Here is a 24,084-nt window from a genome sequence, read left to right on the forward strand (position 1 = left end):
CTTCAACCTCTCTGTTTCCCAGTTTCCCAGTTTCCCAGATTCCACTTCTTCCTATAGCTACCCATCGCAACGCCATCTGGAGATCCACATTCACTTCATCCACCTCAATTCGGGATCCCGGCGCTGCACCAAGCAGTGTCCGGCCATCCGATAATTGACCTGCTCCAGTCCCCCAAAGGCCCCAAGACTCGGAACAATGGTTTTCGGTCGTCGCAAGAGAAGTGCCTCTGCCCATCACCAGGTGAGTTCCACGGGTCGAATATCGAGAATAGCAGAGTTCCCTATCTGCAAATGGGTCCCGTTGCAGCATTTGATGCATCCCGACGGGTACCTGCAACCTATGCATGAAAATGAAACTGACAGCTCTCCTTCCTTCCCACTAGCCACTTTCCAGTCCCGCCGCGCAATCCGCCCAGTCCGCCGCCAGCCATGCGTTCCTGAAATCACAACCCTCCACAACCAGCTTGTCCTCCGCGGCGGCAGCAGCAGCACTCCGCAACTGCACACCCACGCCGACCCCCATTGAAAATGTCCAGACCAAACGCATGGTCCAGCGGCGCAGCTCGACCCAGTCGCAGGTCAATCCCGTTGGCGGACGCCGTTCGGCCAGCGTGAGTGGGACGCTACGCCGCTCCAGTAGCAATGGTTCGATGAGCGCACGTACCTTTCGCGATCAGTCCCCCCATCGCCCAGCTACTAGCTCCGGGCCCCTCGGGCCCGCAGCTCCACCCGTGGATGTACCTCCATTACCTGCTCTCCCGACGCAGTTTTCGTCGCGGAAACTGCCAAATCGACGTGCAATGAGTGTGGAGCCATCGATGCGTTCGCCTCCATCCTCTCCGCCGCGCTCTGGGATGAGGGGCGTCGATCGGGAACATGGGCGAGGATCTCCGATTCAGCTAGCTACGCATCAACGTGTAACTGGTCTCGGGACCGTTCCAGAATTGGAACGCTCGGCGAGCCGGAATTCGGTCAATTTTTCGTATCCCATGGGATCGCGACCTACCTCGCCGATTGCGATATCTGGGAATAATCCGATGAGCCTCCACAATGCTATTCAAGAATCAATTGCTGAGGTATCTGACAAATTCCCTAAAGGGAAGCCTAGGGCACAGCCATCTGGCAGTCTAGAGGAAAGCCCGGTTGCCAACAAATCCGGTGGCACCGCGGGTGCTGCAGCCCAAGTGGTTAGCATACCAAAGGACGGCCCAGTTGCCAATGGTCGGACTGGGAAGGTGCGAAACTTGCTTATAGAGACCGATCCTCTAGACCAGTATACCAGTAACGCAGTACCTATTGTGGCCAGCGTCGAAAGTGAACACCGATCCTCCCGAGCTCTTCCTGAGCGGTGGCCATCCACCGTTCGAGAAGAAGAAGAGCCCGAAGATGACAACACGAATGTCGAAAATATTCCTACACGGCAAGGCAGAGATCGGATGACGAGTGCATCGCCAACTGCTGATCACGTAGAGGCAACGCCAGTGCCCTCGTCACCCTCGTCGGAACTGCAAATAGGGCAGCAGCCGCACCGTCAGTCAAGTAGTCCGGGTCGAACTGCACGGTTCTCCAGGTTGCTCTCTGTAGCTGGAGCTGGTGATCAAGTGCACCAGCCTCCGCCCAGATCAGTATCTCCCGTGAAATCGGCATTGAAACACCCACGAGGAACCTCCTTGTCGCCTGATGGGAGGGTTGGGGCAACCGCTCGAGTCCTACCACCGAGCGAGCTATCCGATGGTACCTCAGTGGCGTCTGATGAAGGATCCCGGGTTGACACCAGGAAGAAGCCTGTCAAGGTCAGCTTCGATGATGAGGCTGAGGTTGTCAATGCAGCAGCCAGCCCTCCTACCTCGCCGGAAGAATATACGCCTGATTCTCCACCCGGCGGTAAAGCCCAGCCCCGTATGAGTTGGCTTGGTGTTGGCAAGAAGAAGTCACCCGCGGATTTTGCAAGTGACGATGACTGGGATGTAGTCATCAAGCCCCGACAAGTTCTTCCATCTTTCGGTAGCATTCGGGGCAGCCGAGGCGGTACCCTTCAAAGGTCGCCAATTCCAGATTTCAGTGACAATGAGTCCACCTCTTCATCTGCATCTGATGTAGCGCCAAGACCTGATATGTCGCTTTCAAATGAATACTTCCAACCACGCGGTTTGAGCACTCTGGAGCAGTTGTCTGTCAACGGCACTTTGCCTACTTCGCATTCGGATACCAGCCCTGAGACTAAGCAAGAGGGCAGAGTCACAGACGACATTACTGAGAAACACCCGTATTCTAGCGTGGGCTCAAAATTATCTGTGCCTGCTATTGCTGTTGAGCCTGCTACGCCCCCAGCAGACGGAACCAAGCAAAGTTTCGACATGAAGAGATCTAGCATGGACCAGTATAGGATTCCGGGTGGGTTCCCGCCCTCCAGCTCAGACCGCAGTCTCCGTTCGACTGCAAAGAATACTAGCACCCAGGCTGTGGCGAGCGCTGTTCCAAAACTGGACGACGTGGATACCGAGGAGGAGTCTGGTGATAGCGTCTACAGCGATGCAGCAGAAGACATGGACGGTGATGGCTTTGGATCCATCAACGCCATTGTTGATAGCCGGTCAGCTCCGAGGTCGGCACCGACTGAGGAGAATGCGAGCGAATCTCGGGACGCAACACCGAGGCCCGTAGGTCGAGCCGCCATCGTGGATAGTCAGTCACAAGATGTGACAACTCAGCCACTTGAGGAGGAGCGCTCCGTGACACCGACTCCAGGCTCCCTCAACCGTCTGGTAGAGGAACCCCCTGTCTCTTCGGCTGGCCATGTAATTGGTTCTGCATACCCGCTAGTGCCAATCCAGATGCAAAGCCGTATCACGACTGCTCAAAATGGCACCGTCCAAGCACAGCCCACCACGCGAGCTCGGCCTATGTCGGTGGATGTGAATTCCATGTCACGTATGCAAGATCCGCGGTGGTCGAGCAACGGTACTTCTCCGCGAGGTGGCAAGGCCAAACCGCGTCCACTGTCTCTGGGTCCGACATTGCACAATCTAGGAGGACAGACAGGTATCCCTGGCACTCTCCGCCGGAACATGTCGAATGGAAGTGATTCCTCAAGCAGTTTCAAACGCTCTTCTCCGCGCGGAGATCACCACTCTATGCGACGGACAATGAGAGCCGGTACTGCTAGTGCCAACGTTCGAGTCCAATCTCCAACGGAACACAACGAGTCTCCCCTTGAACATCGTCCTCTTTCATCTGGCTCCTCGAATGGCACCATGCGCAAGACTCTCCGAGGACCTACTGGAGGTGAGCGATATTCGTTCTTCTCGACTAACAAGAAGGCCCCGCCAAGAGCGAAGTTCACCAAGTCGCCCCCTAAGTCTGTGCGCACGACCCGGTTCGCAAATTCAGATGGCGAGGATGAAGCCCGGCCACAGGTCTTCACCAGTCGATTCGCAGATTCCAGCGATGAAGATGAGCCTGGAAACAATAAGCTACGTCCTGTCCGTGGTATCCCCCGCCCACAAGGTGCCGACGACGGTGACTCGACAGAGTTGGACGATAGTTCAGAAGAAAGCGCCCGGCAACAGGCGCAGCCAGTGCTTGCATCCCAGCCAGTGACCTCTTCATCGAAGAACGCAACGAATATGTCTGGAATGGCAGCTGTGGCCAAACAACGTGGCATGTCGCAAAGAGACTTGGAGGAGTTCATAATGGCTCCTCCCCGTGGCCGGAAGCCGGGACTTCTCGCCCGACTTGGCATCAAGAAATCCAAGAACCCGGATCATAGACTTCGCGAAGCTGAAAGCCCCTCGCGGAGAGACATACCCCTAGAGCGGTCGCGCCTGGAACTCGATCCGTTACGCGGCGACGGTATGGTTAATGGAAACCACGGCATCACAACAACCATAGTGTCTGCCGGGAATCCCGAGCCAAGTCGTCCGTCCAAGTTGGTGAAGAGAAACTCTAAACGCCAGTCGACAGGACCAGACCCTTGGCCCCTTCGCCCCAATTCCGAGGAAGAAGAGTCTCTCCAGCCAGTCGCGGAACAGCCATACAGCGCCCCTTCATCTGCTCTACAAACGCAGAATTCCGCACCGCCAGCAGATGGTGCAGGCGCGACACACAACGGAAGCATTGTTGTCAACGGGAATGGCGCTCACAGAGCGTCTCCAATTGCGAAGGGGACCGAGGCACCCCGCGACGGACCAGATCCGAATAATGACAGTACCTCCGAAGTCACGAACCCTGATGACCATGGGCCTTCGGCACGCGACGTCGTGATCGCTGGCTCGGGACGAAAGAAACGATTTCCTCTTCTTCGGAAGGCATTCGGTCTGCACGTTTGATCATATGTTGCAGGTCTGAAATGGCTTCTTTTACCTTTTGAGTCGGACAATTGAACAGATACCCATGTTTCACGTTCATTTCAAACGCTTTTCAATTCCGTTCTTCTCTGTTTCCCCTTTGCTATAAGGAAGACTTGTGGCCCACGATGGCTGCTGTTGTCTTTGCTTCAAAACTCGATTCCATCTTCGACAATATCTAATTTCTAATGACTGATATACGCCCTTTTGTTTGCTTCTTCTGGCTCACCCTTTCCTTTCTTTTTTCTACTTTGGCTGTGGCTTGTATTCCACTTTCCTCGCTCTCCTTGGGAAAAATTTGCCTAAACCTGGGCATTATACTCTCGCTCCTACTCTTTCTCTTCTTTCCTTCTATTTCTTTTTGATCTTCCGGTGTGGCCCATTGGAGTTGTTCGCTTCCATGATACCCTCGTTTTCCCTTCCCACCCTGTATTATTGTCGTTCTTTTATATCTCAGCACCAGTCCCTTACTATTACCCGGTGAGTTCCAAAATGAGATGGTGTGTCCTTCTGGCTGTTTTCAGACTTTTTTAATATAGATTTGGTCATGAAAGAACACAATATGATCTAATACTTCTGTTATATTTTGCAAGTCAGGTCAGTAAGCGCTTGAAATGACAAGCATGTCGTGCTGGTCCTGTTAGAAATTACATGATTTCCCCTACTCGGCGACATATTATGGGGATGCAGGTTGGCATTCTGGTTCTAAATACTAAAAAATCAACTACCTTATAGATTTAGTTTCATTCGTGGTCTTGTTGTGTTTTCGTATGCCAATTCTGAATTCCCGTAATAATTAACGATGATCTTTGCATTTGCCATGCAGTATGAGAAGGGCGCACAGGTAGAATATCGCTGGCAACCATTCATAAGGATATCCCCACTCTCCCTGTATCAAAAAGATCTTCATCATCACGAGACGCCGAACATTCCCGGTGGTTCATACTGGCCTCGTAATAACGCATCTCGAATAGCACGTTGATGCTTTCTGAACTGGATAGTTCCCGTCTGCATTCCTGCCAACACATCAAAGTGGAACTGGCGGTGTTCATATTTCATCTGTTCGGCGAATGATCGCTGTTTTACGGCGGGTGCATATTCGTAAAGGTAGGAAATTTGGCAGGCCAAATGAAGAAGCAACATAGAATCATCACTAGGACAGTCCAGCCAGCTCTCAATCAGTGCATCAAGGAACCCGGGTAGCGGTGGGAATGCCACATCCTCGTGTGAGTCTGTTGTCCCCGACGCATCGTCAGGTGATTCCATCAGAGGGAACTTCCACTCTTGAGCAGGGAGAAGGACGGTTATTGTCTTGCTGGTTGGAGAGATGAGCCGCTTTTGTGGGAGTTCCACTCTCGCATTGCCGATTTGATGTGGCCCTTGTGAATCAAGAACCCATCCAGCCTCGACAAGTAATTCTGCTGCCTTGTCAAGATCCGACACAAGGAGGTAGAGATCGAATTTCCATGTAGGAACACCATAGTGGTGAAGAGTATCTTCGAACCAGATAGCGTAGGGGACTTTGTGGTCAGATAACACTTGACAAGGTTTATATCTTGGCTTAGTGTCGGAGTTGTGATGGGGCATGGCGCACGTGGAATCCACAACGGTGACGTGCAAGTATTGATTTAAGGGAGAAAGTCGTTGGACTAGGTGTCTGATGTTGTTGTTGTATGCTAGGCAGTAGCTTATATATAAATGGCTATCAAGGATATTTTGCTAAGGGACATCAAAAGGATATCCCAAGGACACCACACCACATAAGCCGAACTCCACGCGACTAATTGTCAATGTTCCCAGCACTCCTATCACTAAGACAGCGACTTAGTACCAGTGTAAGTAAGAGAGCGCTAATGCACTACGCACATCTACCGTGAGACAAAGTGTGGAAGACACAATGCTGAGCGAGATACCATCAAGTGTAAGTAGCAGCTACATGTAGAAATAGCCTTCCGCTCGGAGGTAATTGCACATAACTTACAGACCATTAGATGTGCTTGATGGGTCAGTCCTTTGCTATTTGTTTACACAGTTCAATAGGTCTCTCTTTGTTATTGTAGTCTGTATAAATGATGATAAGGATCCCCCCGGTTCCTGCCAACGTCGACTCATTCGTGCTATTTTCGATCAATTCCGACGATGCGAAACAGTCAGTAAATACCCACTTAGGTGGCCGCTTGGCCTAATGGTTAGGGCACCCGACTCCTAATCGGGAGATTGTGAGTTCGAATCTCACAGTGGTCGCTCTTTTTCTTTTTTGCTCCTTGTGATTGGTTACCGCTAGTGGTGAATCCTGGATGACAGAGCGGTGAAGTTATAGAATATCGAGGAAGAGGAATATCGTCAGGCAACAACCATGCACAGGAGCGCAGGTGCCATGGCGGTCATCTTTCATACCTCGAGACGAGTCAATAAGAAATACCGTCGTCTGAGTCAATATCCGGAGTGGTGAGGCCAGATCGGGTCGTTCCCGCATCTAAGGAACTGTTACCGTGCAAGAACCAACTAATACAGACTTTGGAATCGGGATACTGTCTTATGACTATAGACACATCCATCCTTCGGTCAAATGGTGTTTCGGCTGCCTGAGGAGCACGAGGGTAGAACAAGTGCATACTGAAGTTGGAATCTACTCCAAAAGATCGTCAAGGAATTGGACAGGTATATTCGTTTAATGGAACTATAGAAATGAATCCTAAACACCAGTCAACGCCAGAATGACCAAAAGGTCAATTATATAGTCCATTTCAGAAAGACATAAGACATGCAGTATCATCAGGACTGATTTTGAGGCGTCATAGACTAATAAAAACCAGGGGTATGGCGCAAAGGAAAGACAAAAGCAAGGCGCGCGGAAATGCAATCAAGACAACCCAAAAAATCTACATGTACACGCCAAAGGCGACAGCCAACAACAGCGGCACGACAGCTGCAGCCGACAATTTCGGAGGCTGTAGCATCGCCGCGCCCGAACCAATGGACGCGGTGGTGTACATGTACTCGAAGCCGATATCCGACGAATTGAAGCAATTGTCGCGAGTCACCGTCTCCACGGACGGATCGCCATCTTCTGCGAACTCAATGTCCACACACTAGAGACGAGTTAGTACATCGATCACCGGGTCGGAAATAAGGGGGCTGGGACATACATTGTATAGCGCCGCGCCGTGCTTGGCGGTCTCGACCAGCTGAATCGTGGCGTAGTCACCTGGACTGACGGAGATATTGGCCGGTAGGGGAACCTGGGGCAGACACACGGTACCAGGGTAAGGGTTGTTGGTAGGGCCGACGATCTGGAAGGGCGGGACGACCGGGTGGCTCATGTTAAGAGGAACCTCGCCGAGGCCGAGATTGACGTAGATCAGGGCAGTGGAGTGGCCAGGGAACCAGCCCGGCTGGAAGGCGACAGCACCACCGCTGATGGGCCACTTGGTTCGGTTGGTCGACCTGGGCATACCACCACCTTGGAAATCCGAGTCAGTCATTGATAACTAGCGACGAGTATACGAGTTTGGCTTACAGGGATAAATCCATTCCATGCCGTATGGAAAGATGTATGAGCCATTTTTCACATCGTAGGAAACACCAAGACCATTAGACTGCTGAACAGTGCCGTTGAGGTGGAGATTGTTTCCTCGATAGCCAGGGTAAGTAATAACGGTGTGAGCTTGCGCCAGGCCCAAGCATAGCAAGAGTAGGACAGAAGCCCACCGCGATATGGATTGCGTGAAGCTCATGGTGAGATATGACAGCGACGGTGACAAGTTGCAAGAGTTGCGCAGGAATCCTGTCACTGAGCAAGACTCACACTGAAATTCTCCGATCGCAGGATAAACGAAGCAGAAGGGAGATGGAGGGCAACAGTAATGGGAACTTGGACACCAAAATCATAGAAACTCCAAGACCAAGAGCAAGCCATGATTTTCGAGGGCTAAATGGTCTTTTTGAGGGGTACTGGCCTTCACCAGGGCGGACGAGTCAGAACCCTGGAAGGCAGATGTGACCGAGACTGCATGATGAGACAGTTGTGACTGGCTCCTAGTCGTGATGAAGAGCAGGGGTAGCCTGGGATCATCACAGCCCGCTGCAAGTGCCATCACCTAAAGGGTGATACTGCATGATGATTTGCTGAGCGACCAGCGGTGGAAGCGCCGAGGGGGCACGCTAACGTTCGGGGGAACAACTTGAGCGCTTACAGAGTGTCCGAGTGTGCTCAGAGGGTAAGTTCTAAATTGTTGGACTTTGTTTCCTGCAAAGCATTTCACTCTTTTCACCCGAACATGTAACATATTCTCTATCTCACCCTAACCTTGCCTTGCCCTAACCTCATTGCTCCAGCCTCCTTAGTCAGCCCATTGGAGTCCCGCCAAGCATTTCCCCCGCATCTCCAAAAAAAAAAAAAGGCTTCAAGCCAATCCATATACATTATCCCAATACATCAATAATCCACTATATTCATATAATTATACATATATAAAATATGCCCCACACATCCCGTACCTCCCGCCCAAAACGACAAACCCAAAAGCGAACCCAAGTGACCGACGACGATGGCTGGACCCATGTCGCGAGCGGCGGCAACGTGCGGCGCGTAATGCGCACACGTCCGCGAGGCACAACTGCAATCAAGGAATCGGAGTCCGGGATATTCTCTGACCAGCCCGAAGATCCCACCCTGACCCCCGCAGAGGCACCGGGTCGACTCACGCTGTCCGAGCTGCAGGCACAGTTCCAAACCCATCGTGAGAGGTGGGAGGGTTCGGAGAGCTGGACTAGGCTGACGGGCGTTTTGGATGAACGGTTAAAGAGGGCACAAGAACAAGCTTCTTCTTCTGGTGCTGATCCTACTTCTTCCGCCTTGGCCCGCTGCCCCGTTGACGCCATTGTCTGCATTGGGCTTGGGAGCCCGAGTGGGTTCTTGCGCGATGGATGGGTTGATCGGCGGTCTGTGTCGCTTTATCAGCTTGCTGCGCTGGCTAGTATTAAGGATCAAGTTGCTTGTTCGTTTCCCATCTTTTTGGATTTGGATTTGGTTCCGTTTTTGCATACATTCTTTTTGGATATATCTTGGATTCACTTCCGATCGTCTTCTTTACTTCGACTATCACTTACCCGATTATATTTCACGCTAACCACATACTCGGGTTACAGGCACGACTTCCTCCGATCTCAAAGTCTACGCTCAAGACCCTGTCTTCAACACATTAGATGAATCCCTCCTCGCAGCCCTGAATATAACAGTCATCAAACACCCAGAGGCCTTTTCTCACATCACCGCGAACACGATGCTCTTCTGTCCCGGTGCAGAACACAAACACCTCGAATTACTGCTGCCATCGAACCCGTGGCTGTTGTTCGGTGGCCCGCTTGAGCATGCAGACTCTGGTGGTGTACTGCAAGGTTATGTGGACGGGGCTGGGTCATATTCTTTGCCGGTGTTTGAAGCGCTCGAGCATGCTTTTTGGAACATGAGACTCTATTGGGTTGAGGAGGTGGGCAGGGAATGATATCTATATAGATCGTTTTGGCATTTTGGTTTATTAGAGATGCATGGGGTTATAGACTATAGGTATGCATGGGATGGCGTTAGTTCTTCAGATCGAGTCCAAATATCATGATATTTTCTGTATACACCGATGTTCCTTCCAAGCTTGAAGTACACGTACCTTCCCTGTGTCGCAGCTTCCCTGTTTGTCAAAACTCGTCAAGGTATTCCTAGGCAATGTAAAATTGATGCATTGACTCATTATGTACATAAAGGCTGAGGATAGCTGTATATAGGATAGCTACGGAAAGCAAAACACAAGCACAAATGATCCCAGTGAATATTCCATGAAGACAAATTTCCGCGAAAACAGGCATTGAAGACCCTCCTCATCAACGGAACGGAAAATAAGAGGAAGAAACAGACCCAAGGAAGATATGCACAGTAAAATCATGCAGGGCTCGAAAACAAGCAACACTGTAAGGACTGCACGAAGAAAACAGGACAGGAAAGATGACGAACCACCAGACAGAGAACCCCCGAGATGGTGAAATCGAGATGGAAGAGGCGTAGATCCGGGGAAAGATATGAGGACGAAAGGTGAGGACTTCGGGGGTTCCTTTGTGATGAATTGATGGTATTGAATGGTATCGGAAACACGAACGCCAGTGCAGAAGAGAAAGCAACAAGACTAAGAACACGATACCTATGCAGATAAAAGAAAATTTCATGATCATGATTCCATAAGAGAGCCACGGCTGGATCTGGTAGCATTACGAGGCCGTCTTGCCGCCGCAGTCTGGGATCTTGAGACCCTTCTTCAGCTTTCGTGCCGAGTCCATCAGACCCCATTTATCCTCCCATTCCTTGCCAGGCGTGTTGAACTGGATTTTCCATGGTTCGTCAAAGGCCTCGAACCTGTAGAGTGTTAGTGATCTGAGTAAACCGGTTAATGAACAGTAGACAAAACATACCAGAAATAATCAGTTCCGTTCTCGAGCGCCGGACAGATCCAGTCAGCCATGAAAGTGTTCATGTTCTCGACACTGGCGACGGAACCAGGCGTGCCCTCGTCACAGACCTTGCTGTCACCGCAGTCCTTGCCGCCGCCACTGGGCCATCCGACCTCTGAGATGATCTGCTTCTTGTTCGTTCCCTTGGTTAAAGGGACGTCGTGGTTCTGCCAGAAATCCCATGTCCACCCGACAGCAATATCGACGCTGACACCGGCGAAGAAGGGGTGGACGTTGGACATGACAACATCCACTTCATCTACTAACTGCGCATTCCAGTTATCACCGAGGTCGGAGGTCGCAATCGACAGATCGAGGTTGCGCTTCTTGACCTCTTTCGTGACGTCTTTGATGTACGAGATCAAGGTCGTCTGAGCAGATTGCTTGCTAGAGCCGGCGCGGTAGAGGGCTTCGTTGCCGACAATGATACCTTTATAGATGGATGTGTCCTTGGTGTCATCGAGGATCTTGTAGAGCTGCTTGATCTGCCGTTCGGTAGAGGTGGTGTTGGAGTCAATCCACACGCCAAGCCAAAGCTTGATATCCTTCAGCTCGAGACGATCGATGGCATGGAGAACCATTTCAGTCTGATTGCAGTCCGTGCCGTAAAGTCGAACCGTGTTGGTCAACTGCGACAGCACAGCCATATCACGGGTGACATTGTTCTGCGACGGGGGCCACTTCAAACAGTCCGGGTACTGCACGCCCCACGGCGTGTAGTCCATTCCAGGGAAGACCTTGTGGAGATCCTTGTTACCCATCAAGGCCTTGATCTCCGAGGAATCCTTGTTGAGGTCGCCATTAGTCTCCGCATCACCGGAAGCAGTTTCGGCACTGGCAATCTTCGACTTGTTCTGGTGATGTCTGTTCCCAATCGTACCACCCACCGCACCACCGATGATGGCACCCAGAATCACGAACCCAAGAACAAGACCGACAATCCAGCCCATCTTCTTGCGCCCGTCCACTCCATTACTCGCCGATCTCCCCGATGACCCCTCGCCACTCTCCAAACCACCGGGAACGGAGTTGTACGCAACATCAGCATTCTTCTCGCGACCAAAGAAGCCCGTCAGAAGCCCACCAGCAGCGGCACCACCGGTCGCGCCAGCCGCAGCAGGCGCAGCCCGATTGCGCGGGGGACCAAAGTCCTCATCCCCGTCATCTGCGATGTCCTCGGGGTTAATATTTGACATCTCGCCATTACTATACGCAGTCGAGTGGCGCTGGTAAGGCCCATCAGTGAGACCAGAGTACGGCGCGGGGTATTGGTATGTGCTGTGTGCGGGATCGCTCAGGTGCGACGAGGATTGACTGGGAGTCTGCATTGGGGGCGAGGCGACCGCACCACCCCTCGCCATATTCAATGCGTGGGAGTGTTCGGGACGAAATGAGTCGCCGCTGGTGTAGCCTGGGGAGGGCACGTAGGGTGTGTCGGAGCCGGTTGTGTTAAAGTCGCGCTCGGCGGGGCCGGTGTATCCGTCGTTTACGCCGTGGGATGCTTCGATCCCGCTTTGGCGATTGTGTGTATTGGCGATTCCTAGGGCGATTCCACTGATTCCGCCGCCCGGTGAACTGGGACCGAGATTGTCCATGCCTGGTGTGATGGTGTTGTGTTCGCGGGATCCGTGTGAATAGCGATGGACTGGAGGAGGTGGAATGTCCATGTCTATGCTATGGAAGGATTTGAGGTGTCCGTCGACCGGACTTTGAATAATAAGAACTTTTGGAGGTTGGAAGGGTTGGACCCGCGAACGGGGAAAAATGCAGGGAAGGTGCCAAGGCAGAGAATTAGATTGAATGCAGGAATTGACGGAATTCGCTGAGACAAAATGGAACTCGAATTCTTTTAGAAAAGACAAGAGTCGATCAAAGAGTCAAAGAGTCAAAGAGTCAAAGAGTCAAAGAGTCAAAGAGTCAAAGAGTCGAGTAGAACATAAAGAGGATAAATAAGGCGTGGCCGGGACAACGGGAGATGGGTAAATCACTCAGCCAAAATCACCATCCATCGTATCTTATATTTTACAATTAATTGTACTATTTCTATTACTGTGTACTCAAGTAACAAGTATACACAATCTCAACATTCCAGGGTCTTTTCCAGGGTCTTTTCCAGGGTCCCATGTGGACCGCAGTGGATTCGTGTCCCTTGCGTTGCTATTTTTATCTGTCAATCTGTCAATCTGTCAATCTGTCAATGTCAATGTCAATGTCAATGTCAACTGTCAACATGGCGAGTCAATTTCAACTGTCAATTTCATCAACTCCAATTCCTCTATATAAACACATTCATATATCTCATTCCAGCGTTAAATAAAAAGTCGTGGTATCATCTGAGGCCTATCCTCGATCATATCAATCGTATCCCCCCTCTGTTTCTGTTTTTGGAAATTTTCGTGTTTTCTTCCGCAAACCGTCAACGCCCTGGCATACCTCGACCGAAAACGATATCTCCCAAAAAAAAAATAACAGAACACAACACAACACACAACAGAGCTAAGAAAAGTAAATATCAAAACAAAAAGAAAATTAACCTTTCAACCTTCAACCTCCTCCGCACTCCGCTGCGCAGCACTCTCACCAGATTCCAATCGACGCCCACGCTCCAGGAACCGTCGCTTACCACGACGAGTATCGAAATGATCCGGGATATCTCCCGTCTCCTGGCCCGCAGCGAGCATACTGCTTCGCATTTTATCGCGGTAAGCATCCACTATTCGCAAACGGTTAGCGGGGGTCTCTGATATGTCTCAGCCGCAGCCTGATCGTTCCATGGGCACGTGTCGAACGTGATGTGTTCGGGTGAGACAAAAGGAAGTCAAAAGAAGGTAGTACACGAAAACAAGGGGGAAAAAAATAAAACAAAAAAGCTTACACGATCGCTGCAAAAATAACATCCGTCCCGCAAACACACGGCTCTGACTCCAGCTCATACGGTACCCGAGATCATTAAGCATCAACTCCTTACGGTGTTTTCTGCGCGAGATCTTCGGCACCGCGATTTCAGTCTCGCCGTCAAGCGACGGCGCAGGCACTGTCGTGCGGCCGATTGTCGACGCTTCGGGATCGTCAGCTTGCTCGGCGTCATCGCGGAAGAACCGCTTGGCCGGGACGACACGGTTCTCGTCGCGCATCTGGATGGGGAAGTAGGTGCGCGGATAGACTGCGTTGGACTCGCGGTAGGAGTCCGGGATCTCGTCCATATTAACCTTGTCGAGAACGACCTTGACGCGGACGCGGCAGCCGCGCTGTGGGTCGTCGACTAGGATGAATTTGCGGCGTTTGCCGTCTGGGAGATGGCTGAAGAGGTCGTCGTTTGTTGGACCTTTCTCGTCGATGTCGTGGTCGGTTGAGTCCATGTGCGCGGAGGTTGCGATTGTATGGCGGTTTAGTGAGGTCAGGCTGTTGCCGCGGAGGAGCGGGGGCATGGAAGGGCCGCTGGCGCTGCCGCCTGGGTTTAGGGTCGTTGGGGCGTCATGGAAGATGTGGGCGGGCCGTAGATCAGGGATCGAGGGCTGTGGAAGGCGTGTGTCCATGCTTCGATGGCCCGGGTAGTCTGTGCCTATGGGGGAAGGGGACAAGAATTAGCCTACGCTGTACAATTGCATGTTTGACATGTCGGGGAAAGGTTGAGTTCCAAGGAAAGAAGAGCCAAAGCACAAGAATCGCAGTGTGAAATGATAAAAAGGCGACGAAGCAGTGAAGTTGAACAGGGTATGAAATAAAACAGATAAGAAGAACACAGACGGCGGACCAGGTAGGGATACAAGAGAGAGAAGAGTACACGTCTCATACAACCGTTGACACATCTTCATACACACATACAAAAACACACAAATCGGACCAGACAAGACATGAAACTCCCACATACACACATACACACGAGACATAGATCCGATCCAACAAAATTTAAAGCCCCAAGAAGAAAATACATGAGTGATCCCGCCGCTCTTTGGAAGGAAAAGGAAAAGGAAAGAAAAACATCGAACAAGGCACAATCACATGTGGTGAAACATACCGCTAACTTCCTCATTAGGACTACCATCAGGTTGGTGGTGATGATGCATCTGCGGCGGGCCCATAGACATGGGACCCAAATTCGGGCGGGGAACAGGAGCTGGCATAGCACTCATGACCGGACCAGGAGGACCAGGCGGAGCAGGTGGGCCGACAGGGCTTTGCTGCGCCATATGAGCAGACTGAGCAGGGACCGACTGTCTTCGGTTAATCTTAGCCATACGGCGGACACGTCTGCTGCGCAATCTCGGGTCCTGATTGCTGTTACGCCAGCTGTCGACAGCACGCTGGATCAATCCACGCTTGCCCCTCAGAGCAGGATTCAGTTCTGCCAGTGCCCAGCCGACGGCATTGCATTCTGTTTCGTAGACCAGTCGGTTCCCGCGATACTGGTCCTTACTGCAACAGGCGCGCGGGTACACGCAGTTCTCGGTCTTGAATTCTTGCGTGAGCGTGTCCACGATGACGGATTCCACGTCACACCGGATGGTGTATTCCATTTTCACCCGGTCTCGGGAATATTCGAAGGCGATCCACTGCACGCCGTTGCTGTCTTGTCGCACGACTAGCGGGGTCGTAGCTGGGATGGGGCCTGGTGCCGCGCTGGAGGTGGTGCCGCCTAGCGGTGGGCTTGCGTGGGGATTGCTGGCAGACATTGAGTGGCTGTTTGTTGCCGTGAGAGGGGGGTTCAGCATTGTTTGCTGTGAAGTGGTGGGGTTCTGGGAGGAATCGAGTTTCATGATGGGGCTGCTAGACATGCCGGACGTAGGGAGGTGGGGGGATTGATGTGGTGGCGCCTGAGATGGGGCTTTCTGAGGGGGCATCATTAACGGCTGTGTTGTTAGAGGATGCTGCTGGGGAGACTGGTGGGTCCCATATGGCGACGGCTGGACTGGGTTCATGGGCGAGTATGGAGGATAGCCGAACATCTGCGGTGGCATCTGCGGCGACTGCGAGTACATGTTGCGGCCATGTTGTTCATGTGGTTGAGAAGCTACCGAGGCTGGTGAGCTTGATTGCGGGGTGTGGTAAATAGAGGGATAAGGCCTCTGCATTTGAGCAGTAGATGCCATGAGGTCAGGTGGCCCTAATCCTTGAGTATTAGTTAATGTCTTCGATATGCCTAATGAAGTGGAGTGGCCACGAGCGTCATCAAGGTCAAACACCAGTGCGCCACTTCTCAACTCTGACGATTTCCCGCCAACTGCTAAGAAACAAGAAGTAAGCTTACCACTAGAAGGGTAATGCGCCGACACCGGGTTCGATGTATAGGGAGAATGGGTGGTGTAGTAAGACGACTCCTGGGGTGGCGGTCCGTAGGGATTGTGATGGTGTAGGACTCCGTTTCCTAGTTGGTGAGGTGGAGGGGGGTATGTGGTAGGAGGAAGAGACAGAGAGGGCTGAACAGGTGAGGCAGGGCCTTGCTTCTGTGGTTGTGCTGTGTTTGATAGAGGTTGTAATGTCTGAGTCTGTTGAGAACCGAGACGTCCAGAGTTGTGTCGAAGCTGTAGCAGAAATACACATCAGTTACTGGGACTTCGATAGCCAGCCCCGAAAGGTTGAAAGATACGATAAGCAAGATTCGAGCCAGAAAATGCACGGTGCTACAAGCTGAGAAGAACGTGGACGTAGGAAAGAAAGAAAGGTAGTTGTGAACACAGCTAGAAGTGCCCAGAGTGACATCAGCGTATGACCCCTCCGGTCTAGCGTGGGAATTTGAATCTTGCAGGTATGCAGAATCTCATCATCATAGAGGGGAGGGGTTGGATTGGGCCACAGATCCATGGAAACCCTCGAACAGGGATGGCCTTAGGTGAGTAACGAATGGGCTAGGGTATAGCCGGGATAGTCCGTCCAGGACCAAAGAATAGCATGGATCTGTGTAGCGTTGGTGTGTCCTTGATATGGCGAGTGGGGGGTTTTCTTTTTTGCCGGAGGGACAAAGCACTCATAAGCCGGATCATGTAGATAGCACTCCTAAGCCGTTACACAGACTGTAGGCATAGATTGATTTTCGTTGCTCCTCTCAGTTGAAACCATTTCCTTTGGTCGATGTGAGGCTCTAGTCGGAGCAGAGCTTTGGTGGGTCCGGAGGAGATACAAATGGGACAGGGCTCCATAAATCATGGCCAGCAGACGCCAAAACTACCAATGTCGGCATCCTGAATTGGCGGCTGTCTTCTGGCCGAGGTATTGACAATGCTGCTCAGGCTGCACAAGCTCCAGAATGGCGATAGAGAAGCAAGTCGAAAGAAGAGAAATCCAATGTCGTGACAGATATCCAAGAGTTGGCCCGAAAAAAAAAAAAAAAAAGGAACCCCACTGGGCATAGCGCTGCCCGACACAGAGAAATGACCAAGAAAGATAGGAATGATATTGAAGTAGGAAACATCTCACAAAATCTATAGGGCAGACAGGAACTCGAAAGAAAAAAAGACAAGGTACCGCGCAATATGGAAATGATACTCACGGGATCATCAACGGAGTTTTCCTTGTACTTCGCTGGAGGGCCAACGTCGGGCTGTACCATGCCGGTCATGAACGACCTCTCTCACGGCCCAGGACAGAATCTTGCAAGGACTTGGGAAGAGTACAAGATTGAGAAAGAAAGAACTGGGATGGGGTTCTTTTTGGGGGGGAGTGGGTAAAAATAAAAATAAAAATAAAAAAATAAAAAATGAAAGGTAAGGTAAGGTCAACCACGAGGATCTGAACTGAGGCTAAACAGAAAGCTGCGCGACACACTAAGTGACTGGGGTTCAGGGGGACCGTGTCAATGTGAAGGCAAGTGGAGGGTCCAGGGTCGTTTATCTAGCTGCACTCTCCATTCTTATTTTATTACTGACCTCGAGCCTCTGAGAGCTAGAATAAAATGGTCTTAAAAAGCGAGAGAGAGAGAATATCAAAATAAAAATAATAAAAAGAAAAGAGAGAAAGAAAAAAGAAAAGAAAAGAGAAAAGAAAAGAAAAAAAGGAAAAGAAAGAGAAAAATAAATAAAAAGAAGAAAATGCCCAATATGGAAAAGAATTTAAATAAAAAAAAGAAGCCTTCCAGGAGCAACAGGTATCAGGATCTAAAGTGTAATGATGCAGGAGATTGCCTCGAGTCCGGTAAACATCCGATTAAAATTAAATGTGTCATAGTCTAAGATGAAAGAAAAGAAACAGATGATGTGCAGACAAAGAGAGTGGGGAAAGGATGTGCTGCATCTTTCCAATCTATACCTTAGGGCAAGGGGATTTACAACGGTTTGGACTTCTCGGATCCGGTGGAGCGATCGTGATACGTTGTTCGTAATTCATTTTTATATACGGAGTAGAAAGTGTAATATAATTTATAACTCTGGGAGGATTTTCAGGGATTGTGATTGCGCAGTTCAATGCCAATGCCCCATAGACTGTAAACTAATACAAAAGGAAAAGAGGGAAAACATTCATCTCTACGGAGTTCCAATGGCGTAAAGACGTAGGAATTTGTCCCTCTATGTACTTTTACATGTTTACATTGTACATACAGAGTACCTATACCTAGGTATGTACTCAACATCCATACGGGTAAACCCGTTTGCTCGTGATGTTAAGATCGAATAACATCCAACGACCCACAAAGTCTAGAATATTACTTGACCCATGAAGATTAGCGTGTGGACCTCGGGATGGACTCGAGGCTAAAAAAGCGAGCTAGTTGACGTTGTCCTCGGATCGTGCAGAGGCCAGTTTCAGGTACGGCTTGGGCTGAGAAATTCGCGTCGGAGTATATCGAAGGAGATCGGCGGAATTATACTTGAAAAGAGTAAATGAATGAGAAAAAGAGGAAGGAAATAAATTGCCTTCTTTAGAAGACGCGTACGACATAGTAAATCTAGTAAGTTACACCGATCTCTCAGCTTCTTTCCACGGCCCAATTGTCTAAAGAGAAAACTCGGCTTTCCAACTAAATAAACTCGAAACAGCCTAACGGCGCCCATCGCCATTTTCTCTCTCTGCGTTCGTGGGACCCGTGTAACCCTGTCGATCTTATGAACTAGTACTCCGTATGGAGGATTATAGACCATCCATGGATGCTTGACAGAAGATTACAGACAGTCTCTGATATACGCATTTATATCTCAGAACATTCATCCCTCTCTTAGACGCTAACGCTCGAAAGAGTATCCGTGATAATAGCCAATGGAGTTGAGATTCACCCCAAGGATGCGGGCCATCCGGGTTCGCTCTATCCCAGAACTATTCTAGCGGCATCTTAGTCAATCTTGGCATTTATTTTTTAATTCCGCTCGGGTTCGAGAAAAAGAGAAAGGAAAGAGAAAGGAAAGAGAAAGGAAAGCGAAAGAAAAAAGGAATGAGAGATGCAAGCCCCAACCTTCCCCCTCCAATTTTCTCCGGGCTCCTGACACCGATGCATGACACTCGAATCCTTTCAAGCATTTTTGTTGGCCCCTGTGCTTCATGTGAAATGGCCGGAACGCTAAATTGGCGCCTAGGCACCCGTTTTCGATGCTCATAAAAGTACGGAGTACTAGTGGCTCTCAAGTGGATTTCATTAATTGTTATACCCTTGTCTCTCCCCTTCTTTGTCGGGGGTGGAGACATCCCGGCACGAGTGGACTAAGACTTATGGGCTATCCTCGGCGGTTATTGGACTATCCTCGGGGGCAATAACGGCAACCGTCCACAATGATGAGTTTGATATCGAAGATTTGAGTTTCTCTTTTCACTTTGGTTCTCGTATGGCCAAGGGACGGGTAACCGGCTGCGGCTCTCGCCTACTGTATCCACGGAAGTCTAAGGGATAGGGAGTACGGAGTACTCCGTACAAGATACGTTTATAATTATTATAGTTTCAGGAAAGGGAAAATATAGTATCGATTGTTGCGCAGTGACTTTGCATGAAGGTGAAATTATGGGCGTACAGCAATCCAACTTCGGAGGTTTAGACCATGCACAATTTAGAAATCAAAAAGTAAAAAGAATTAAAAAGTAAAACTGTCTATACCCTTTCGAGAGTGCTTCCAGAATCAGGCTAGTCTCATCCATTCAGCTACACAATAAAGACACGGAAAAGGCATTGGAAACGCACCAATGAAGTTCTGCCCAATGGATCGTCAAATATGGGGGAGATTCCACAGTGTTCGAGGCACAATCAGGAACTCAGAGACTCAGCCCTGAAGGTTTGGAGCTAAAATCAGCACGGTTGCATGGCCCCCTTTTTTTTTTTCTTTTTCTCTCATTTCTTAGGGTTAAGAGAAACAGTGCCATTTCCATGGAGGCCTGTCATTGGCATCTCTGATCGATGATCCCGCGGTCTTCCGTTAAGCCGTACCCGCAGTCCCACAGTAATTTTGGAGTCAAGCTTGATCAGAGAGCAATTTAGGGAAGGAAAGGAAATTGTGAGTGACCCACATGGTCCATGCGGACAACTCCGGAATATGGCAGAGTTATTTACAACATAGGTATGTCAAAACACCTGTTAATTTTTATTTTTTTCTACCATTTCTCGAATATCTCAATCCCAACCAAAGCTGAGACGAAGCCAAAAAAAGTGTCCACCTGACAATTGTTACACACAGTATCACTGATCAAAGTGGCTGGGGCTGACCGGGGACGCAATCGGGGACGAACCAGAGGGCAAACCCCTGGGCGGATCAACCGACAATCCTGGCCCCTTTATGCTCTAAATTGTGCCACTACCGCCCCGGATCGACTACGGACCTGGAATGGTCCAGAGCATTATCGCATTGATCCAGTCTTTGACATCGTGAAGCTCCCTATTTGCCGACAAGGCTAAAACTTCGCTAAAGGATGAACTAAATTTCTTTTCTTGGTCTCGGTCTCGGTCTCTCTCTTCTTGATCCATGGAAGCGTACAGAGTACGTCATACTCGGACAGGCAAAGACCAATGACCCCAGGTGGCCTGTGCGAGAGTGCGCGAGAGAGAGAGAGAGAGCAACACCGTTTGGATATGAGATTTTCATTATGCGGGAGACCTACACCCTAAACCCGATCAAGCAAGAGAAAGCTGGGTTTGCAATCACCTTGTCATCAAGTGGCTTAGGCTAGCCAGTAGAATGGCCTCGAGCTACTGCGCTGGCTGTGGATAGAAAGTACATATCAAGATAGTTCAAACGCGCCATCTAGCGCCAACACCCAAGCGAGTGATGAGTGACTACTCCTTACTCGAAGTAGATAACAAGCAACACTCCGTTCTGAGGATGTTGTGTTCACCCGGGGGCTTGAAACCCGGAATAGAATTATCCGGGACGAGTCCTCCGTGATCTTTTAGTCAATCGCTCGATTCTTTGTTTCTGATCGACAGAAGAATGATGCAAAACCAACCTTGGAAGTTTGATAAAAGCAGACTCCCGACGTCCACGTTGGCCTAGTGTAACCCTTGCTTCCTGCAGCTACAGAAATGCAGGCGAGCTGTCTTTCTCCCTTCACCTCCAGAACTAGCTCGAATTTCTGCGAGAAATTTTCCTGTGCGAAGCCACTCCGAACTTCGGGGAGATGCATGCTCACCGGAGCTCGGCAAGATGTCGACACCGGTACGTCCGTATGTCCGATTACTCAATATCGACGCTCGGCCCCGAATATCCGAATATGGAAACAGACACCAATGGACACGGGGCAATTGAGGGGCTGTAAGCCACAATCTAGTAGATCGCGGGTCGGGCTATCGTACAAGGGAAGGTCGAGTTGAAGTCTTGATAGCCTTAGCCGCTTGGCAGACGCCCATGGTTACGTTGGCTGCGTCCATGGGACCCTGCCCAGATGCCGAGGTGAATTGGATACATTGGTTTTCTTCATTTAGCCACAATCCATTGAAACGAAATAAATATTTTTGCCAGTATTCGGGAATTCAACCCCAAATTAAAGTTGGCACACCCCGGTCTTTCGTCCATGCGGATATTGACCACCCTGTTTAGTCTGCTTAGTCTGCAATGATCTGCCCCAGGGCTGTCAACGGCCTCAAATCCTTGAAGAGTCAGCTTATAATTAATGCTTATATCATTATGACTCCTTCCAAACTTTACAGGTCCATACGCTAATCAATTAAAAGAATATGAATAAATAAATAAAATAAAATAAAATAAATGAGTAAAACATTCTCCGCATTCCGGATCGCCCTAAGACGGATATGGACCCCCCTTCGGACCAAACGGGATGGCGCCGAGAAGAGGAAATGATAACCCCCCAAAAAGAACGCACAAATCGAATATGTTGCATTGACTCTCCCAGACCCGGTTTCATTACTTCCTACATTGTATATTGTACATGTACTTATTATCTCGAACATCCATACTCCATAAACGCGATATACCACCTGGGCAGGTGGATGGATCGTTTGACGGCCCCACCATCCGGATCCGAACAGAGCTTCGAACGTGCGATGAGGTATTTTCTATTATTTTTAGCCGAGCCTCGATGTCTCTAGCTTTGTGCAGCCAAGGTCCGGCACAAATTGAAGATTACCACACCGGTCTACTCCGTACTCCGGCCCCAGCCGCCAAAAGCCGTAAGAAGTCGGGGAAAGATCATAACCCGGGGGCCGACTGATATTATCTGGTATGTTGTACAGGGATTGTATCATTTGTACCCAATGGAAAAGGCAACCAGGAAAGGGTGGTAAATGGTAAAGACATGCAGATTTCATGATTCTAGTTGCAACGGCGATATGTGGCCATAATTAATATACGAGTTTCAGCTCTTCCACGCGCTCTTTCATACACCGAACGTTCCCTCGAATCCTTTCGAAATGTTTCTAGTCTGAACCATAAGCAAAAGCCAAAATACAAAGTTAGTCCTCACCGCAAACTGAAACTTTGTGAGCCATCCCATGTGGAAGAATGTTGAAACCTGCATGTACGCGGTAGCGCGTCGCGTGGCCGGAGCGAATTGTTTCAGATCTTCCTGTGTTATCTTGAGGCTGGGAGGTGCGTGGGACAAAGACAATGTAAAATAATAATAATGATTTCTTTCATTACTCTGTATTTATGAAAGATACACACAGTTTCGAGGCTGATCACTGCAAAGATGGGCACTTGCCTTACACACACCGATCTTATGGGAACCAAACCGCATAGACTGAGTTGTCTGCATACTGCACCGTTTAATCGAGAATCATAGCTATCCCATGTCTACGTCAGAGCCCCCGGGAATAATAACACCGAATACGAAATTTGTACCTTCCCTCCCATATCCTATAATAAGCCCTGATATACGTGATAAGCACTGAATCACTCCAGGGCTGGCTCCGGAGTACAGAGCAGATCGTAACTAATTCGTCGCTCCCGGCCCCATTAACAACCTTATGACACAATCGGGGCAAGCGAGCGCATTGTGTTTTTTTTTTTTTTTTTTTGGCTTTTGCCCCCATGTGCCACGACGATCTTGGACAGGTTCGGGATAGTTGCACCCAGTCAACCAATCTTGATTTCTGTACTCCATAGGAGGCGTAAATGCAATATCAAAATTTGCTGAGCCAAAGAAAAGGTTCGGCTGATATCATAATCATTTCGGAGATACTCCATATGGACTATGGAGCCACGGAGTCTCCAGAAAGACCTAGGATAGGAAATTATAAATCACATTGTGACGTGGGAAGATCGTATCAAGGATCAGCATGTTCCCTTAGGTTTCATCTCCACAACGGAGGTAAGCACTGTATATGGACAATTTATAGAATCGAGATCGGATTGGACAATTCCCTGCCCTTTGATGTACCAATATAGTAATCCCAATAGAAAGATCCATCCCGACAGCCAAGCACGCGGACCCAGACGCCCTGGCCCGGAAACAAGCTCTCTCTCCACCTTCCTTGTTCTGATTCATATGGAGATTGTCTTTCTAGATTCCAAGATAGCTTTTAGCTTATGATGTTGTCGACTATCATACGCTGTTATACTCCGTTCTATATACTGCGTTATCCCGGTGGAGTCCTGTTCTGCCCTTCGCCACACCCATGACTCGCGCGTAGATTGCTATCTTGTTTCCTCGCCATCCATTAGCAAACGGTTGACCCACAGGTTCTGGATCCTCAAATCGGATGTGATTTCATGACTGCATCCACAGAAACCGCAAATCGGACGTCGTATAATCTACTCTATATGGAATACAGCAGGCAGCATAACAGTGGTGCTCTACAACACACTATGTTGTATGTACAATGGCTCTTGGTCGTCGGTTCTTGTTTACATGAGGCACATTAAATGCCGCATACAAC

General features: G+C 49.8%; 6 protein-coding genes across 6 annotated transcripts; 2 read left to right on the forward strand and 4 right to left on the reverse strand.

The window, feature by feature from the left end:
* Positions 1 to 196: 196 nt before the first annotated feature.
* On the forward strand, positions 197 to 4,328 carry N7525_008442 (uncharacterized protein; the record flags this gene model as incomplete). Its single annotated transcript, XM_002567111.1, has 2 exons — positions 197 to 241; positions 384 to 4,328. The coding sequence occupies 2 exons, from the start codon at positions 197 to 199 to the stop codon at positions 4,326 to 4,328; spliced, it is 3,990 nt and encodes a 1,329-aa protein (XP_002567157.1).
* Positions 4,329 to 5,258: 930 nt separating this feature from the next.
* N7525_008443 (uncharacterized protein) lies at positions 5,259 to 5,933 on the reverse strand (the record flags this gene model as incomplete). Its single annotated transcript, XM_002567110.2, has 1 exon — positions 5,259 to 5,933. One exon carries the CDS (start codon positions 5,931 to 5,933, stop codon positions 5,259 to 5,261), a length of 675 nt encoding a protein of 224 aa, XP_002567156.2.
* A 1,295-nt stretch (positions 5,934 to 7,228) lies between these two features.
* N7525_008444 (copper acquisition factor BIM1-like domain-containing protein) lies at positions 7,229 to 8,083 on the reverse strand (the record flags this gene model as incomplete). The annotated part of the gene is made up of 3 exons (XM_002567109.1): positions 7,229 to 7,438; positions 7,496 to 7,809; positions 7,867 to 8,083. The coding sequence occupies 3 exons, from the start codon at positions 8,081 to 8,083 to the stop codon at positions 7,229 to 7,231; spliced, it is 741 nt and encodes a 246-aa protein (XP_002567155.1).
* Positions 8,084 to 8,826: 743 nt separating this feature from the next.
* Positions 8,827 to 9,853, forward strand: N7525_008445 (SRR1 family protein; the record flags this gene model as incomplete). Its single annotated transcript, XM_002567108.1, has 2 exons — positions 8,827 to 9,346; positions 9,498 to 9,853. The coding sequence occupies 2 exons, from the start codon at positions 8,827 to 8,829 to the stop codon at positions 9,851 to 9,853; spliced, it is 876 nt and encodes a 291-aa protein (XP_002567154.1).
* A 751-nt stretch (positions 9,854 to 10,604) lies between these two features.
* On the reverse strand, positions 10,605 to 12,511 carry bgt3 (uncharacterized protein; the record flags this gene model as incomplete). The annotated part of the gene is made up of 2 exons (XM_002567107.1): positions 10,605 to 10,749; positions 10,806 to 12,511. 2 exons carry the CDS (start codon positions 12,509 to 12,511, stop codon positions 10,605 to 10,607), a joined length of 1,851 nt encoding a protein of 616 aa, XP_002567153.1.
* An 870-nt stretch (positions 12,512 to 13,381) lies between these two features.
* On the reverse strand, positions 13,382 to 16,646 carry N7525_008447 (uncharacterized protein; the record flags this gene model as incomplete). Its single annotated transcript, XM_061214394.1, has 5 exons — positions 13,382 to 13,557; positions 13,720 to 14,406; positions 14,863 to 15,948; positions 16,093 to 16,366; positions 16,470 to 16,646. 5 exons carry the CDS (start codon positions 16,644 to 16,646, stop codon positions 13,382 to 13,384), a joined length of 2,400 nt encoding a protein of 799 aa, XP_061068825.1.
* Positions 16,647 to 24,084: the final 7,438 nt, after the last annotated feature.

The sequence above is a fragment of the Penicillium rubens genome, assembly GCF_028828025.1.
Source record: "Penicillium rubens strain IBT 27055 chromosome Unknown utg000003l_segment0_segment0, whole genome shotgun sequence".
Classification (NCBI taxonomy): Eukaryota; Fungi; Ascomycota; class Eurotiomycetes; order Eurotiales; family Aspergillaceae; genus Penicillium; species Penicillium rubens.